Source organism: Plectropomus leopardus, chromosome 3, assembly GCF_026936395.1.
Source record: "Plectropomus leopardus strain MGB_pleo_1.0 chromosome 3, ASM2693639v1, whole genome shotgun sequence".
NCBI lineage: Eukaryota > Metazoa > Chordata > Actinopteri > Perciformes > Serranidae > Plectropomus > Plectropomus leopardus.
In genome coordinates this window covers 32,136,262-32,156,165 of record NC_142178.1, presented here as the reverse complement: position 1 = coordinate 32,156,165, position 19,904 = coordinate 32,136,262, and the positions used below count along the sequence as shown (strand labels likewise).

Genomic DNA, 19,904 nt, shown 5'->3' with positions numbered 1-19,904 from the left:
AATAACTTCTATTTTTCTCTGACCTAGCTTTTTAAAAGTATAAATTATTTTGATGTGAGTTTCTCAGTGTTGTAGATATCAGCTGAAGATATGTCTGCCTTCTTTTAAATGAATGAAACTACATGACACTCCACTTGTTGTGCTTAGTGCCATTTTTTTTTAAACTTAAACTTTTTTAAACTTAACTTAATCCAAAGACATGATTGTGAGCAGTTTCACATTGGAACTAATTTCTTTCTACTGAAAAAAACCCACCAACCATATCACCACGCAGAAGAAAGGTTGAATTAATTGCTAGCTCACCTTACACCACTGGAGCTAGTTATTGTAACAGCTCAGGTGAGGAGGATGTCATAAATGTTTACATCTCGCTTTCTCACGAGCATGAGCCATTCTTCCATTAGTAAATGCATGCTTGCTTCTGCACAATCACAGGGTTGGTCTCATACATGTGGTTTACCTGTGTAGTGTTGGTGGTGAGGATGGTAAGGCCCTGTGTGCAGCCTGTGGGAATGGGGGCCCACCCTGTGTCTGCTGTGAGAAGGACTTTGTGGAGGAGAGGTGGAGATGGATCGAGAATGAGATCGAGAGTGATCCCTGGGATCCCACTGAGCTCGACTTCCATATCGTCCGCTCCGACTGGATAAAAGACAAGATTCATAAACAGACATAACCAGTGAAGTTTGAGCAGACTGTGACAAGTGACAGCCTGAAGGCCTTCATTTGCATAGATCAGTGTTTTGTTTCATGCTGCTTGGGCAACACGGCTGGTTAAGATTCCACGAATCTAAAACATTTACAGATAAGAGATTCTGCTCATATTCAGAAATAACACACTACAAAACAAATCTGTTAATGACTATTAAGTACTGAGCAAATTGTGTTGGAACAGGAGAAATTAAGATAAAATTATTCACACAAGTTTGTTCTATTCATATTTTACTTTCTAACATGAACATTAACTAAATGTTCACAATATATGTTATAGCTCTAATAGATGTATGAGCCATTTAACATCTCTTCCACCAAGAGCCATATCTGTATTCGAGGGGGAACCTCTACAGTATGGATCTTTTATAAGCGCTTTCGAGCAAGGAATTAAAAGAAAAACGATAAATCATTGAGATCATCAGATCATCAACAGTACACCAGAGGGCAGCTAAAAGAGATTCTCAGGAGCTGTTTTTAATGTGCCAGAGGAGCCTGGCTATGAAGGAGCCCAAAATGTGTTGGAAATTAAATGAAAATTGCAACGGCATACATGAAAAAGGTCCTAGGCTGGCCTTCAATCAAGTCAGAGGATGTTGCCTCTCTGCATGCATTTTCATTGTTTCTTAGAGGATGCTTTTATATGATGGAAAGTTTGTAGTACATGGAAGAAATAAATATGCCTTCCAACCTCAGGCTAATTGCACTGAAGCTACCATACAAGATATGGGAAAAGTGGAGAGCCGTCGCCTGTGAGTTACAAGAGAGCAGTGACCCTACGGTCACTGCCAACAAAATTTCCAATGCCAGAGTTGAGGATCTGTTAATTGCTCAGTACAATCAAGACTTTAACGAGAACATTTCTGATGAGATTGGGATGTCAAGGGAAGACCTGAAATTTCTGCAGATAGCGGAGGATTCCATTCATCTTACAGAGAACCACTATCGCACCAACTTGCCTTTCAAAAATGACAATGTTGAATAACTAGCCGTAATTTTGAAAAGGAAATTCAAATTGAACAAAGAGTATCATCAAGAATATACACTCTTTCTCACCGATGTCATCAAGAATGATTATGCTGAACAAATACCTCAACATCAGCTAAACGTTCCTGGTGGCAAAGTATGATACATTCCACATCACAGGGTGAATCATCCCAAAAAGAAAACCCTAAGAGTGGTGTTTGATTGCGGAGTAGGTTTCAAAGGAACATCTCTGAACAATAAACTGCTTCAAGGACTTCACCTAACCAACTCCCTGTTGGTGTCCTTACAAGGTTCAGGCAGGAACCCATCACCCTATTGGCAGACAGTAAAGCAATATTCCACTAGGGGAAGGTGTCTCAGAAACATGTTGACTTCCTTCGCTTCCTCTGGTGGCTGAATGATGATGTGACCCAGAACTTGGTGGACTATAGGATGAAGGTCTATCTCTCGCATCTCTCGCCGAGATGCGCCAACGATACTTTAAGGAGGGTTGCTGAGAACAACAACACCCAATTTCAGCTCAAAGTTCTGAACACCATCCAGAAAAACATCCATGTGGAAATCTGAAAAATCTGTACCCTCTGTAACAGAAGCATTGCAGCTGGTAAAAAATCTCACTACTGCATGTTCCAGTGGAGGTTTCCAGCTTTCAAAATAGATCAGCAACAGCTGTGCAGTCTTGGCCAACATCCCCAAAGAAGAAAGATCTAAAGAAACTAAAGTTTCAATTTGGACAAAGACCACTTACCTATGGAGAGAGCTCTAGGTCTGCACTAGTGTGCAGAATCTGATGTGCTCGTGTTCAAAACTGCAGCTGAAGAACATCCTCACACAAGATGAGGGATCTTGTCAGTCATAGGTTACATCTACGACTCTATTGGATTTCTGTCACCATTCACTCTTCCTCCCAAGCTCATGCTGTAGGAAGTTTGAAGGAATATGGTTGGCTGGGACAACAAGATATCCCAAACTTTCTCACAGCAATGGTCAGACTGGGTTTCAAATCTAAATTGGGTGTCTGTGCTGAAAGTTAATCGATGTATCAAGCCAAAGGACTGTGGACAACTCAAGCAAGTACAGTAACATGATTTTTTTGATGCAAATGAATATGGATACGGGAATGTATCCTGCGTGAGGATGGAGAACGAGTGCAACAAGGTGAATCTTGCTTTTATGCTCGGAAAATCCAGAGCAGCACCACTAAAATAAACTACAATCCCCAGACTTGAACTCACTGCTGCTGTATTGGCCGTTCAAGCGACTCCAGCACATTATCAGACAGAGTCAGAGAACAGATGCAGAAGAAGATAAAAAATAAAAGTCTACTCACTGAATTTAAATGATCTTTCCAATGCAGAAATAGCCATCATTCAATTTTGTCAGCAAGTAAAATTTCAAAAGGAAATCTCCGCTTTGGAATTTGGTAAATCTGTTGTGAGAAAAGGCAGTGCGATCTACAAGCTGGACCCCGTGCTTCAGGATGGACTCTTAAGGGTAGGAGGATGGGTATGCCTAATGAATTAAAACATTTAAAACACCCCGTCATCTTGTCTAAGGATCAACCCATATCTAAACTAATTTAACAACACATTCATTAACAACTAGGCCACACAGGATGAAATCACATATCTGCCCTATGTAAGAAATACTGGATCACCAATGCAAACTCAGCCTGCAGAAAAATCATTGCCGACTGTGTTGTCTATTGCCGTCTTCAAAGGAGAGTTAGAGAACAACAAATGACCAACTTATCAGTTGGAAGGATTTTACCAGATTTGCCACAGTTTACCAATGTAGGGGTGGACTACTTTGGACCGATTGAGGTGAAGAGAGGTCGCAGTCCGGTGAAGATATGGAGTTGTCTTCAACTGTATGACTAGCAGGGCCGTACATCTCGAGGTAGTCTACTCCCTGGATACTGATACCCATGCACATAAACTTTTTGGCTCCTTTTGATTATTTTCAATGGGGTTATTGTAGGCACCCACCAACACAATTATGGGGCCGGTGTGTAGGAGCCATTTAGAGTATCTATTGTGTATTATGTTGTTTAATTTGATGAGTAAAGACTACATTATTTTGACCACTAGATGGCAGCAATACCTTTTGGTCTATTACAGGTTCTATTGTTTTTGATGTCACATTGGGTATGAGTCAACGTCATAGAGGGTGTTTGATATATGTATTTTAAAGTCATGGTGGAGGTAAAGAACACAATGGAGCTAAGGCGCGGGCACATATGATTCTTGCCGTAATCACAGCAAAAAGACAGCAAAGGTAAACTAGATCACTTCACCTCATCACAAAACCATCAATCATCATTGTGCAGTAAATGGGAAGATCACCCAGACATATTTCATTGTTCGGACATTCATTCATTCATTTCCTGGATACGAGTAAGGAACAAGTTTCCGCCCATGCAAGTGAGTGTAGCCTATTGAACTTTTTGGGATTCGTTTTAACAGCACAAGATATCTGAAACAATACATAGAATTATTTTCAAATGGATAACCAACAAAACTGCTTTGTAAGAGCTGTGTCAGATGTATATGCAAAGTAAAGCTTAATGAAGAGCATACAACATGGTTGAATCCCATTGGCTGCTGGTCACAGCTATGAACACAAATACTTTAGATAAACATGAGAATAAGAGTCGAACTGACCTTGGTAGATTTGGTTTCCAGTGAGGGTACCTTCAGACACAAACACAAACACTCATTAGAATGTCATTTAATATTTTTACTTCTAACTTGTGTTGGAGAAGAATTATCAAATGTAATTGTCTGTATCAACACAAAGGTGTGCTTTTTAAAATCTGCATCAAGCAACAAATTCTATACTATTTTGTGTTGTTTCAAATTGCCGCCTTTGTTACCAGGCCCACAGAGTTAAGTCCTTTGGTCCCGATCAGACAGAGCATGTTTTGCAGGTTTTAAAGACCTGTAAATTAAAATTTGCCTAAAAAATGGGCAGGCAGAGGGCTCAGACTGAGGGTGAGAGGGTGTTCACAATAATTAGCAGAAACATGGAAAGGGACTCTGTGTGGATATATGAGAACTGCAGAAACAGCAAAATCAAAGGGAGTATTACCAAGTGGTCCAGGTTCACCTGGATGAGGTTCCATTCAAAGCTTACTTTAGGATGAGTCAGGACAGTCTGACTATCTGCCATCAATTATCAAGCTTAATTACAGTTGGTAAAACATAAGAAAGTAGCTTAAATTAATCTAATAATAATAAAGTAGTTTAAATTGATCTGATGGGAAAACTAAAAAAAAAAAACCTCTGATGTTGGATGCTTTTCCGCTCTGAGTTAAGGTTTTTCAAATAAAGGTGTTCAGAGCTCTCCGGCAGAAACAGTAAGCACGTAGAGCAGATAAGCAAACTCAGCGATGCACTAAAAAAATTTAAAAATTAGAAGCAAAACACAGTTGCACTTCACTGCTAAAATGCACAGTCTGGTCAGGGACTTAAAGAGTCAAACATCTAACAAAGAACCAGGAATTTTTCTCTCAGGATATGGTTAATTAAACAAGAGCAAAACAGCATGTTAATATTGAACTCAGGTACACACTGCAAACTTAACAACTTAAGTGAAACAATAATGTTATCTGCCTCACCTGGATGTGCAAGCAGGAAACTGTTTGCCAAGACATTAGCCATGAGTAAGCCAAATGAATCCCTAGGCTGTGCATCTTAGTGTTTGTTTCATTGTTATCAAAATTGATTTATGCACCTTTAATTATCTATCTTATATTTGACACTTTCTGGCAGCCAAAGCTGAATGCACAATGCTCATTTAAATTACTATGATACTGAAGATACACTGGAGAGGTAACTTTAGCAGCACATTAAAAAATGTCCTCACTTGTTGCGCAGGTCTCTGCAGGCAGCAGTGTGGTTGACGGTGTTAATATGGTCAACCCAGTCCTGAAGAAAAAAGGACAAATGGGAAAAGACATCCAAATCAGACACAAATGTAACAAACCTACCTTACCTTACAAACCTTTATCTCCTTTTTACATCTATGAATTTACACAAAAGAAGCAACATCTAAGCAATCAGATAACTTATGTATATACAGTGGAAGACTTAAATACTGAGGAAAAAGCTCAAGTGGATCTTTGTTTCCTGTTTTTTTTTAACATGGCGGGAAATACCTGAACAGTTGAGGCCCAGTTCTTTTACTCCATGTTCATGTTCAAATTTTGATATAATTACTTGCAGAAAAACAACACAATGCTTAGTATTGAATTGATGGTCATTCTTGTCCTGGTTAGACTGGTTTCTACTCTCCATCATCTTCAATGTGACTATAAATCTTCATCATTAACACACTATGTATCACTAGCAGAAACAAAAAAATCAAAACAAGTTGTTTTCCAAGGTCATTTTCCAATGCCTGAAAAGAACATCGATTTATTACACCGTTTGGTCCTGTGCTATATTGAATTCCTGTCACACTCTGTGAGATATGACAAGTAGTTCAAGATAAAAGAAAAAAAAACCTTTTTCCTAATTATTGTAGCCTTGTTGAACAAACCAAAAGAGTTGGAAACCTAAAAACCATATAGTACCTGATATTTTGACAAAGATCAATTCACATTCTGCAGATGATTATATGCAATTGACTAATGATGAAGGGACTACTAAATCATCAGACTTCAACACTAATTTTACCAATGACATTTTAAAAATTTGGGGAAACTAATGAGAATAGAAACTATCCATGTTTAAATGGAAAAATGTAAGGTGAAAAAGATGACTTTTGCTTTTGTCCAAATATACCAGATTTTCAAAACTTCCACACTTGGCATAGCAAAAAAATGAAAATAGTCACACTTGTCTACAAACAATTACTGAAACAACACTAAAAAAAACATACAAGTGATTTTAATACTACTTATTCTGCTTTTTAGTCAATAACAACACCATTTCAGAACCAAAACAGAAACCAAAGTTCTGGATATTTTTCAGGGTGCAATATTGTACATTTCCTGTAAACTGTGGACAGGTCCGGTACTTACCAATATGTCATATTAATCCTTGAAACATTAAGGTTTACTGAGTCGCATTCTTTTAATGAGTAAAACAGCCCAAGCACTTTTTCTTCTCTTCATAAACCTCTCTTGTGGTTATGTGAAAAAAGTTTAATTGACTTCAACATGTTACCTCTAATTGGGGAATTGGATTATTTGAAAATGTAGTTCCAAAGCAGTATCTTTGAATACCTGGAATTTACCGGTCAAAGCAACATAAAGCAACAAAATGTGGTGGCTCAAAAGAAAACAAAAAAGGAGGGGCTCTTGTGGCCTTTTTCGGTACACCTTAACAGTTTAAACAAGTCATTTTACTTCACCAGACAGTTGTCTGTTGACAAGCCTGACTGTAATATCCACGCAAAACACTACTTGAATGACATCAGGATCACTCTCATCTCGACAACTGCCTGATGAAGAAAGGTTGTACTAAAATTAAAAATGTGGAGGTATTCCTTTCAGACATTGGTACGAGGGCATGTTGGCACTCACCTTTTCCTCATCACACTGTGTGTGGCAGAGGGAGCAGGTATGGGGATACACCTTTGGAGACACAGCTGAGAAATCACTTATCATGGTGGGCGTTGGTAACTTCTTGTTGCTGCTGTATGGTTTTGAGCCAGACGAAGAGGAGAGAGACCGCCTTGAAGAAGTTTCGCTCTTGGTTTCAGATGGGGGCCGAAGTTTGGGTCCTTCACGCCTGTAGTCTCGGTCTAGATTACGAGATTTGGATGCTGGCGGAAATTCTCTCGCGGGTGATCGATTGCTTCTGTGACTTTCACTACCCGACCTGCGATAGTCCTGGTCTCCGAGCTTGCTTGAGTCACTGAGTTCCAAACGGTCATGCCGCCTTTCAACTTTCTCGATTTTTGGAGCTGATGAGGATGACGAAGATGGGTACATTTTAACTGTCCTTTCACTGGGGAGCGGCTCTCTTTTGAAAGTCTCTCTGGTACTTTTACTTTCATCCTTTGCCCGACTGGCATGACCATAGTCAATGACTTTACCCGCCGTCTGTGTAACAGTAAGAAGGCTGGGCACTTCTGGTGTACGTGAACGAGCCAACGGCGAAGAGCGTGAGAAGGAGGACGAGGAAGTGGGAGCAACAGTTTTTTGATTGCCTGACTTGTTGATCTGGATGTCACGGAGTATGAAAGGTAAAGTGTCTGGGGTTAGCTGATCATCAGGGTAGTGACTCAGCACTTCCAAATCCTCATTTGAAAGTCCAAAACTAGCCAAGATGCTTCCTGCACTCTCTGGTGTGTACAAAGCCTGACCATCCCCACTCCCGCCACTTCCGCCACTATGTGGGTGCCGGGCTTGGGGTGATGGTGAGTCACTTACAGGAGTAGTCCAGCTTGGGATGTTTGTTCCAGTATGGCTGCTCTGTGGCTGCTGTTGAGGCCCCTGGTGTCGTGGAGGCTGGTGGCCAGCACTAGGCGGAGGACTGGCAAACAGTTTGGTTGGTGGTTGGTAGCTTGACCAGTCTACTCCTTGCTGGTGACCAGCCTGATTATCAGAGGTGAGTGAGCCATAGTTTCCATGTTGACTGATCCCAGGACCTGAACCTTGGTTCTGGTGTTGGTTCGGTCGGTTCATGTGGTCAATGATGCGGTGATCAATGTCCCTACCACCCCGAATAGCGAGGGCGGACTCTAGCTCATCAGGGAGCTGGGTGGGACGAGGAAACTGGAAACCCATCCCTTGAGACAGCATATTAGAAGGAGAACGATTCTGGTGTTGATTTTGAGGTTGTTGATGATGTGGAGGCCTGGGTCCATTAGAGAAGGGCTGTGGCCCTGGTTGCTGGGAGTGGTGGTGGTACATGGCAGCAGACAGACTCAGTCGTGTGTTTCTGTAAGTTTTACTGTTTGTGTCCACGTTAAACCCAACAGTTGAAACCTGTTGTCTATTGAGAAGATTGAGGAGGGCGAGGTGAGGAGATAATGTTGCAGCAAATCCGTTGTTGTGACACTGGTTTCCAACAGTTACTGTTGCTAGAGTGGCAAGCTGCTGGAGAGCAATCTGTGCCTGAGTCTCAATCTGAGCCAATCGCAGAGCTGTCACTGCAGCAGCACCAACCACAGGTCCAAATATGAAATGGGTCCCTCTGGTGCTGTTGGCGACGGAGAATGCGCTGGGCTCCAAACGAGGGGAAGGAGCAAGGTGCAAATTACTGTCGGTGTGCACAGCGAGGCTGTGAGGTGGAAAGCAGAGATATACTATTACAGATGAACAAGATTTTATTTTTCATTTCAAATATGGCTTTCAGATGAAGTCCTTTTCCCCAACGCAGTTTTTTTTTCTTTAAAACAAGTCGGCTCATTCCTCATTTTGCTTGTAGTTTCTTTCCTTAAAAATTTGTCAAAGCATTAAGAAATGTGGTCCACCTCTAGAACTTTTTCCTGTAGTCAAGTGTGTCCACTGTGCTTTTCTTTCAGGATGGGAAAGCAAAGCAACATTATGCAACATTGATCAATGAAAACCATGAAAAGGTAAAACAGCATATATGGGTTTAACCTACAGAAACCTTACTAAAAACCCTAAAATTCTGGGCTTTGTAGTAAAAAAAATATATAATCCTGCTTCCAAAGAAACATTTGCTAGCTTGGATATTGTCCAAATATGGCATTGACGTCTTTGCCAAAATGTTGACAGCAGTGCAAATCAATTGAAAGAGCACATTGTTGAGTTTTTTCCCTGGATACTCCCTGCAGGCAAAATTAGATCATTGCAATGTCTACAAATTCTAAATACACTTACCATGTCCTGGTACAAACAAAAAACACACAAACAGTGAACTATACTGTGCTTTTTTTTCTTTTTTTTTTTGCATAACACCAGCAAAACTCAATGAGAAAGCAAGTCTAGTTTTGGTTTAAGACTAATCACACCTGACAGTCTACATGATCTAAACTTTTACTTTTTTTATGATGTAAGTATCTTTAGTTCTAAAGTCTTTGAGGACATGTTTCTTTTCAACAGACCAAGCCGAGCAACCTTCGGGCAAATATTAGCTTTTAAGAATGATGTCAACTTGCATGCTGAGCAAGACACAACCAATTTTGTTGCTAATCATCTCACCACATACACAGGTTAATAGGCTCAAAGTTAAGCAAAACCTAATTTTTCTGAAGAATATATCGCATGCAGGTTGACAAAAAAAGATTAATTTCACTGTTTAGTAACATCAGCTGTCTGGAATTTCACCCAAAAAGAGAGTTCCCAATACTTCAATAATGAAAAAAAAATCCAGGACTCAGCATTTCTTACCATATCATGTTTTAAAAGTGCTAACCTCTGTTCTGTTTATTCTGTTGAATAAATGCAACTACATCATCAATTTGCACATTGTCATCAGACATGTGCATTCACGGGGTGGATAAGTGGGCAGCTATATTGAGAGAATGGCATGTCAACTTTCCATCACTGAACACTAAAGGTCAGCACATATACTGTCAGTTTTAAAGTTAGAAAATTTGATTTCCGGTGCAACGTATGAAGCAAGGTGTAGACTTTAAAATTGGAAAATAACAGAGCTCGTCTTGTTTTCGCCCTGAAATGGGTCATCTATAATAATCCAGTAAACCAAAGGTAAAGTATTTATTCTGTTCCCAGTTGTTTTTGTTTTGTGCTGTTAATCAGCTGCAATCTTGAGCGTGCACTTAACTCGCGGGAACATGCAGATTAAATAAAGATGTAATTTCGCACGTTGGAGAAAATGCACAAATCACAGCAATAGAAAGACAGAATTAAAACACACAAATCATAGTAACAGAAAGACAGGATCAAGTCAGTTTTATTTGTTTCCTTTTGAATTTGATTATCTATTTCCAAGTTGAAACAAGAAAAGCATGCTGTCATTTTCCGCTTTTAAACCTAAAACCGGTCTTTCAATTGAATTAAATAATGAAATGATATCTGGACCTGTTATACTACCGTGCTAACAAAGTCACTTGTCACAGGACACTCTCTGCATGTCGCATTATAAGCCTGCACAGCTGTCACCAAAGTGTTTCAGGACCAGACCGAAGCTACTGCAACCGTCTAATATTTGGATTAAAACCGGCTAATTGCTCACGTATCTTCCACCCTGCTGAACCCATACATCACACATGATTATGTGCAAGTGTAAACGTCGCGATAGATCCTGAAATGTTGTATTTGCTCGGAAAAATAATCGTTTAATTCGGGAAATTCAGCCTACGTACCAGCCATTTTGGGTGTTTTCAGTAGTTAGCTAGCTGGCTAACGTTAGCTACAAGAGGAGTGCATCAACATGTTCGTCACATTTACTGACCACTGGTACTTTTTCCGAGTGCATTACACATTCAGTAAATACCTTTGACAACGACTCGACGTGTGTCTTTGCTGTAACCGAAAAGTCCTGGTTCCTTTTCAACGAAGAGAAGTCAAAAAATCAGGTAGCGTTCCGCCATTATGAACAACGGAAATCTTCTAATTCTTCTTCTTTGTTTTTTGTCTCAATGCCAACTTTGAGGCGCACACCGCCACCTACCGTACCGGAGTATGTACAACCCCATCTAGTTTAAAGCAGTTAAAATATATATATATATATATATATATATATATATATATATATATATATATATATATATATATATATATATATATATATTAAAATAAAAATATTTCAAACACATTATTATTATTATTATTAAGAAGAAGAAGAAGAAGAAGGTTTTATATATAGCTATTTTTGTTGTTGTTCTACTGTTAACTTATTTTAGTAGCTCTATGTTGTTGTTTTTAACAGACACATATTTAGCATATTGCTCGGTAGTTTTATTTAGTCATTCTTCTTGTTCTCACTATACCCTTTGCTGTTTTTATGATGCACATTTTCCTGCTGTGAGACTAATAATCTTATCTTTGAAAGAAGAAGAACTTGAAATTAACAATCATAGTAATAATAAAGATATATATATATATATATATATATATATATATATATATATATATATATATATATATATATATATATATATATATATATATATATATATCTTTTTTTCCTGTTGGAATCTGTTGGTACTGTTTTTTTTTTTTGTTTTTTTTTGAAGACTCTATAAAATATTTATATGAACTTGCATCAGCAGTACTGGTGGCTAAGTTATCTGAATGGCCAGTTTCACTAGCCATGTCAGCGTTGTGTCGAAGTCTGTTCTCATGTCAAAAGGTGTTTCCCACCTGTTAAAATATGTTGCATCCCCTTCTGTGGTAAAGTAAAAGGTTTGGTCCACATTTAGGTAGAGATAAACTATATTGACAGGAAAACCATTTTCAACACAGCACTGGTATACTGGGCGCTGTAAATGCTTGGGCGTGGTAAAATGCAATGTGTGAGCATAGGTAACTATCTCAAGAATGAATCACACTCATGTCGACATAAATTAGCTGCAAACAGAAAACAGATACGTTCTGTTCACCTTTCCCTAACCTTTAATGCACAACACTGCACCAGACTACAATGTAAGCAGATGTTTTCTCAAAATATGAATAAGAATTCAGATTTTATTCTTGTCAAATTACAACTCCATTTTAATAATATCATACATTTTCCTTAAAATATAATACAACTTTATTCTCAACTTTTCAGAGAACACAGATATGTGGGGTATTTTGGATGTGTAGAAAGTTTTGGACATAAGCTGTGATCTTGCTCAAGACACTTTCCATGACCTGTGTTTAAAGACCATACTGCGACTTCACTGTCTTTTGTAAAATAGGTGACGCCATCATAGCTTTCTTGTGTCAGCCTAAACAATCTGTGAGCCTATGAGTGATTAATGTAATTATCATAATTTTAATTTCGCTTACATTTGAACATTATTTCCCTGTTCACGATCTTTCTATTTTATCCTGCATTGTGCAGCAATTTGAAAAGTCTTAATTAATCGTCAGTAATCTGTCTGATGTACTATGATGATGAGTGTGGTGTCACCTTGAAGATGGTTTACAGGCGCATGCGATGAATTAGTGGTATGGGCGCTATAGCAACCTCTGTGCTTAATGGTTGCACGCAATGGCAGGTGTTTTGTTGAAAAACCTTGCCGGTGCAAGACAGTTTGTGAAACTGGGTGAGCAGCTGCCGTCAGACATGCAACGGCACATTTTACCTTTAAATACAGGATGATTCTGTATTATACGGGGTGGGTGGCAATACTACTCTCACCCATCTTTTCCCTCTTGCTTAGTCAAATTAAAGCAAAAATAGCATAGTCAATCCAATCCCAATCTCGCCAGTCAGAGAATGCCGCACTCAAATTTCAAATTCAAATCAGCTTTACTTGCATGAATGTTTATCAGATTGTTGCCAAAGAAAAATAAATCATTATAAATATGTTAGATACACATTATACTGTCCAGTCCATAGGTTTGTAAATTAATTGAAAAAAAGATATATCACTGATGTGAACAGGTACCAGATACACATGTAAAGAGGTCACTTACATGTTGCAAAAGAAGAGGGAAAAAGAAAAGGGAAGAGTAAATCATGCCTCATCATACATGTTGAATTGTCACCTGCCATTTGAATTTTACACTTTCATTTATATAAATGAATCTTAAATTGGTGCACTAAAAGTGTTTAGGGTGTGTGACGCTTAAAATTTCCTGGGTGAGAACCCCCAGAATCTGATAATGAGCATAATAAGTGAACTTTAAAAACAAGAATATTGGATATGTTTCCTCAAGAAATTGTTTCGAAAATTATGGGACACTGAAGCCAAGTATATCACACACACACACACACACACACACACACACACACACACACACACACACACGCCTGTTAAGGCACTCCCCTCTTTCATCTGGTGTGATGGAGGAGGTGAGAGAAACATTTGTCAGTCATAAATTGAACCGTCTCATCTCATTCCCTTAATCACCACATCAACAGCCGGCCTCTCCCAGAAATGATGTTATTATCGCTCATATTTTTAGGTGGGAAAAAATGGTGGCCCAACAATTCTTTTGGGCAGGGCTGGCCTAGAGTTAAAAGAGAAAGCTTGCTGAGTGATAGGAATGGAGAACAGACCGAGAAAAAATGTGAGAAAGCACGTGATGAGCCAGCAACAGTCTGAGCATGTGACAAAGATGATACATGGGCTATGGTAAGTGATATCTTGTTTGGTCCTCACTTGGTTCAGATTGAGATAGCAGCTGAGATCGTAAATCTGAACGGATGACAATGTCATGCAGAATCCACCAGTATTTAAATCATATTTAATCTCTGTCTTATTCATTTAGGCCACTTGTGGTAAAACACCAGGATTGTGGCTATTCCGATTACTCCTGAATTTACTGACAATAATTCATGTAGTGACAATTTCTTTAAAGGTGCTGTATGCAAGGCAAGGCAAGGCAAGGCAAGACAAATTTATTTACATAGCACATTTCATACCCAAATGCAACCCAAAGTGCTGTACAGATGAATCAAGTTGATTGTTGCCCAATCATAAAGCATGTCCCAAAGGGCTGTACAAGTAGTACTTTCTAATTTCACCTCAGTTTCAATTTAATCTCTAAAGTACAGTGTCACAAATCATAATAAGCTTCGGAGGGCTTTACCACATATGACATCCCTCTATCCCTGGACCCTCAAAGTAGATAAGGAAGAACTCCCCAAAAAACCCATATAATTGGGCGAAAAAATGCAACATTCAGAGCATTAATACATCAGTAAAACACAACAGCTCAGCTCAAAAAGTTCTATAGATAAGACATAAAATTACACAAAGAGCACATACCCATAAAAAACACACCAAAAAGTCATAATTATGGAAAATATCAAATTATATCCTCAGACTCAGATCTTTATTAGCAGTACACTGGGTTTGGTTAAGCAACAGGATACACTGATGTTTAAATGAGTTTTTCAGCCTGCTGCATTTAAATGGAGGGACTCTGGAAAGCAGAAATTGGTATTCTCCATTTAGAGCATGCATGGGTCAGTGGACATGCTGTAACTAAGTCTGAGCATGCTCTTTTTGTAAGATGCCTGAAAGAGGTATACAAGTTCATTTTATAACTTAGTTTTAAGTCATGACACCACATCCAGAAAAGTAGGACTGAATATGGCAAATACTTGGGGACAGACTGGTAAGCATGCTCATATCCGAATGTGCTGCCAAGGACTTATTAGTGGATGTTTGCATAAGTAACACTCCGTACAGACCAATGTAATCATTAGCTGCTGAATGAGAATCCCAGTGATGATTACACAACACTGTCTCGGTCTGGCAAAAGGCTCATTACATTTCTCTTTGGTCTGCATTTGTAGACACACACACACACACACACACACACACACACACACACACACACACACACACACACACACACACACACACACACACACACACACACACACAGCCAGTGTGGATGCTAGTAACCTGTCATTGCTATGATAAGCCAGCAAGGGGAGACTGATTAACTGGCAGTGAAGCTGAAGAGAAAACAAGGTGACAAAATGAGGTGGAGGGGTGCAGAAATGTTGCTTATGCCTGTTTATATTAGGGCCAGATGAGACATACAGATGGAAAGAGCTGGAAATGGTTGAGAGAGCCAAGATTAAATTTGTACCATGTCAGAAATGCATGTAATTTCTTCTTATCTTCACTAAACAAGCAGAATATATACGGTTTTAATGTCAGTATGGGAACACTTTATCAACAGTAGATGAGAAAAAAACTGTGCATGTACAGGCCTGGCCCACACAACATTTTTGACAAACTTTTTAAATTCATATAAATAAAATCAGCAGTGGAGTTCAACTTCGGTAAACCATTTGGACTGTGCTGACCATGGATGCATTTAAGAACTGGATACCGGACTCCAAGATTCATCAGAAAAAAAATTGCTCATCCAGCACGAGCCAAAAAAGTTTTACTGCTGCTAGTATGCTTCTATGTTGTGTGCTTTTAATGACTAGAAATGACTTTTTTTATGGCATGGAGTGAAGTGTGCAGACATTACTTTTTCATCAGGACCAGGTAGATATACCTTTAAAACATAGGAGGAAGGATGATGGTTATTAGCCTTGACATACCAAAATAACTCTCCAAAGTGTAATTATGTAATGTTCATGTTATATTAGATAGAAAGAGGAGACGGAGAGAACAGAATGTAATCAAATGGCTGTAATGTGGTCATCTGTTTCTGCAATGAGTTTGCACTGCTGGCCCCTCTTAACCTGAATGTCAGGGGTTGAACTTTATTAGCAACTAGCCACTGCTCTGTGTCACACACACACACACACACACACACACACACACACACACACACACACACACACACTACAGCAAGCTTGACCATTGCAATGCGGTGCTGTAATCTTAGCTATACAGAGTGTTGGCACATGCAGAGTATGTGTTTGGTTTCATTTCTGTCTGAATCACACCTAATAGAGCTTGCCACTATTTGTCTGAGTAGTTGACCTGTCTCTGGTTCAATTACTATGGAGCACCTCATTAGGTAGTGTTATTTTTATTTAGGCATATTTTTGTCCAGTTTTCAGTGGACATATCCTGAACATATTCAGTCATGTTCAGGGTGGACCACATGCTGCAGTTAGCCCTTATGTTCCCACTTGATACTTGTTTCTACACCTAGACAACATTCCTGCACTGAGTCATATGAATGACTTAATTAGATCGTCTGGATCAAGTGTTGCCTTGGGTGCTGGATAGTAGATCAACATACTGCCGGGAAATACCTGCTAAAATATCGGTCAGGTATCTCTCAGAGGGGGAAGCAGGAGAAGTAGGAAGGAAAGGTGGATATACGTGCAAGTGGAGGACTATGAGAGAGGCCGAGAAGAGAAATGGAAAGGGAGTGGTGAAGTGGAAAATGTAAGCATTGTGTGTTTGCATACATGTCATACAAACGTTTCTAAAGTGCCATGATACAAGCCACCAGGGGGCGACGGGGGTGGGGTGGGGGGCAAAACTTTGAGGGGGGAAAAAGGGGAATATATAGTATAAATAGTTAGAGAAATAGAAAATAAATAGTTAAATCAACAAAAAACATAATCTAGATGTCATCAATCACTGCATAACAAAATCTGTGTCTACTGTGTGTTTACTGAATATAATGAATGAATAAGAAAAGAGAAAAATACTTTTACAAATTATTACTGTTAATGTTGCTGTTGAATATTGTTGAGACAGAAATAACAGAATGTTTATAACAAAGGACACTGAATGTAATTGAAACTACTGTTGAATGAAATGACAAGAAATGTTTATAACAGAGGAAAGACTGATTAGTATTAATAAAATAAGGAAACTATATTAAGGAGTTGTATGTTTGATTTTTGACATTTGCCATTATAATGTACATGTAATTTAAAAAAAAAATGCACAGGGGTCCGAGCCAGAGGCTAATGCAAGGTTCTTGGCATGGCAAAGTTTGGGAACCCCTAGCATAGTATATGAGCTGACTTTGTTATCTGGAAGTGGAGGGGATGATGGATTGTGTGACACCCAGTTGAGACACTTGCAAAACAGTTTGAATTCGTTCGGGACCAACAAACAACAAAACCGGTTGTTTTTCAGTGAGTCATCGCTATGTTTCCAGGAGCTTTTTAACTCCCAAATGTGGGTGTTTTGTAGTGACCCTTCACTATTTTTCCAGTGGGAATTGTGTCCCCACAACCAGGTATTTTAAGCCAAATAGTGATGTGACCTGTTTAAAGTGCACGGTGTAACTGCCAAACCGTGTACATTACATTAGTTTTTTTTTTTTAAATTGTTGATGTTACTCACTCTGTAGTGGCTTCACTGACTTGTCTTTATAGGGACAGATGGTGGATGTCAGTCTAGAACAACTATTTTAAGGGTCTATCACAACTAGAACAAACGTATGAAGCACATGAGCACTAGATGCCAACACACTGACCATCAAAATACCTCTGAAGGTCAAACTGTGTCAAACACCCTGCATAAGTTGTCTAATTGTGTCTTCAAGATTTATGGACCATTTTACTGCTGGCACTTCTCTGAAGGGACAAGGCCATGAGGTCATCTCAGGTCATGTTGGTGTTCTCGCTTGTCACCACAGTGAGAGTCAGTTCAAGTTTTAAGGCCTTGTCTTTGCCAGTCCTCATTTCTTCAAGAGGTTAGTTTGGGAGTTACATGGGTTTAGGGTTAGTTTAGTTTTGAGTAAAAATGAAGTGCATTTTGAGATTCATATACTGGATAGTCTGATTCAGATTTAGATTAAGGTCCTGACAACACAAAAAAGGGAATATCCAAATGTTGGTCCAAAATCCAGAAACGTTTATATCTGTACTGTCAAAGTGGAGAAATTCAGAATCTTACTAGAAGTTCAGCTTCACCCTTTTCCTGCATCTCAAATAGACCACTATTCACATTGAAAAAACCTGACAAGTCACTAAAAAGAGCCATGTTTGTGCCTTAAAAGCTACTGAAAAGAAAAAGTGACGGGTTAGTATAAAACACCCATGTTTGGTTCCAAAAAATCTGTAAAAATATGGTGCAGGTCTTGACAAAAAAAAAATCCATGTTTTGTTCCTTAAACACAGCAACAGATTGCTACAAAACACCCATGTTTTTTTATCAATAAAGCTGCAAAATGCATCAGTAGATCATGACTGGTTTTGTTGGTGGCGGTCTCAAACAGTGGTCTGCAGCTTGGTGGGCGTTTTGCGAGAGTAAAAAAAAAGTCACAAAAAATGTGCTGAAAATGGTTCATCTCCACCTGCGTGTTTTCTGTTTCTTTTCGGACCTGAGTAAACGGTGGATATTGCAGTCACATGGTTTGTGTTCTGCTGGGCTATAAAGTTGGACACGGGGGAAATTATATCAAAACATGAAGTGACTGGTCCTCGTCTCTGCGCCTCAACAGCAGTGTGTGAAATGTGTCAGTTTATATGCAAAGTGTTGCAAAAATAGACCATTAACGTAATTGTTATTAGATGCCAAAGGTGTGGGGGTGATTTGGAGGTTATTGAGTCCCTGTGCTGGGGCACACTCTGCGTCGCTGTGTGTTGGGCAAGATGCCTGCTATATGACTAACATCCCAGAGTGTGTGAGCAGGACAGGTCTGAGCTAACTGTGATTTGTAGCAACAGGGTCATGGGGAACCCTCTCCTCTCTCGTGGACCAGAAATACTACACTCTTCTGCAATCTATGAATATTTTTACCTGCGACAGCAACTGGTAGCAGGTTCCCACAATTCCAGATGGCGTGGAGAAAGCTGTGTCAGTAAACTCAAGAGTCTGCCGTTAGTTAGTTTGCCTATGTCATGGTGCTGTAAGCATTTCCCAGACCGGACCTGACATGTGACTCACACACAGATGCCAACTGATCAGATCATGTTCACACAAGCATCATGGTCATAGTGCCACAGGGCCGCATTTAGACATCGATGAGCTAGACGCCTATGGCGCGACCAGCTGAAGGAGTGTCAAATAGAAGGAGGAATGGGCAATTTCTTAACCCTTTAAAACCTGGTTGAACATCAGTTTTCTTGTGCTGCCTGCAGACACAAATTAGTTTGATTTCTTTCAAAAACATGGGGGAAAATGCAGTAACCAGCTTGGCAAGAGATGTCCCATAAACTGCAAGAAACTAGCCTACTCAAGTTTGACAAAATTATCAAAAATCTATGGAAACATGCTCAGAAAACTATATTTAATACAACTTAGATAAAACTCATATAATATGTGCGCAGGTGGGTCCTCAACTTCTGTGATTAACAAAAAATGATCTGATAATCTGTATGCTGAAATAGAAAAAAAAAAAATAGATAAAAAATAAGGGGGTCCCAAGTCAAGATCAGGACCAATAAGTCCATACAAAGATATAATTTCAGATATTTGCTCTTAGTATAACAGCTATCGCATTCAATATTTAGAACAAATGTATAACCAGAATGCAGGAAATGAGGTGTTTGACATTTAAAATGACATTAAAAGGACTCCCAGACCCCCCTGTTTAATATGTGTCCCTCCTAATATTCAAATGAAACCTACACCTTTGGCTACCAACTATCTCGTGCTGTGAGGCTGTAATGAAAATATATCATCATGGCTTCTCTGGGGACCTGGCTGCCAGACCAGACCAAACTTGACCCATGGAATAAAAACTGGACTGTTGCATTTATTTCTGTGGATGCAGTAAT

At 39.2% G+C, this 19,904-nt stretch overlaps 1 protein-coding gene across 2 annotated transcripts in view; it reads right to left on the bottom strand.

Moving 5' to 3' along the window:
• LOC121941807 (uncharacterized) overlaps positions 1 to 19,904 on the bottom strand; it is a 33,450-nt gene that overhangs the window by 12,066 nt on the left and 1,480 nt on the right. For both annotated transcript variants that reach the window (XM_042484683.2, XM_088073316.1), the window contains exons 2-5: positions 7,226 to 8,930; positions 5,563 to 5,624; positions 4,359 to 4,388; positions 461 to 639 (exon numbers count right to left, since the gene is read on the bottom strand). In XM_042484683.2, the coding sequence (XP_042340617.2) occupies positions 461 to 639; positions 4,359 to 4,388; positions 5,563 to 5,624; positions 7,226 to 8,930 (1,976 nt within the window). The remainder of the gene's footprint in view (positions 1 to 460; positions 640 to 4,358; positions 4,389 to 5,562; positions 5,625 to 7,225; positions 8,931 to 19,904) is intronic.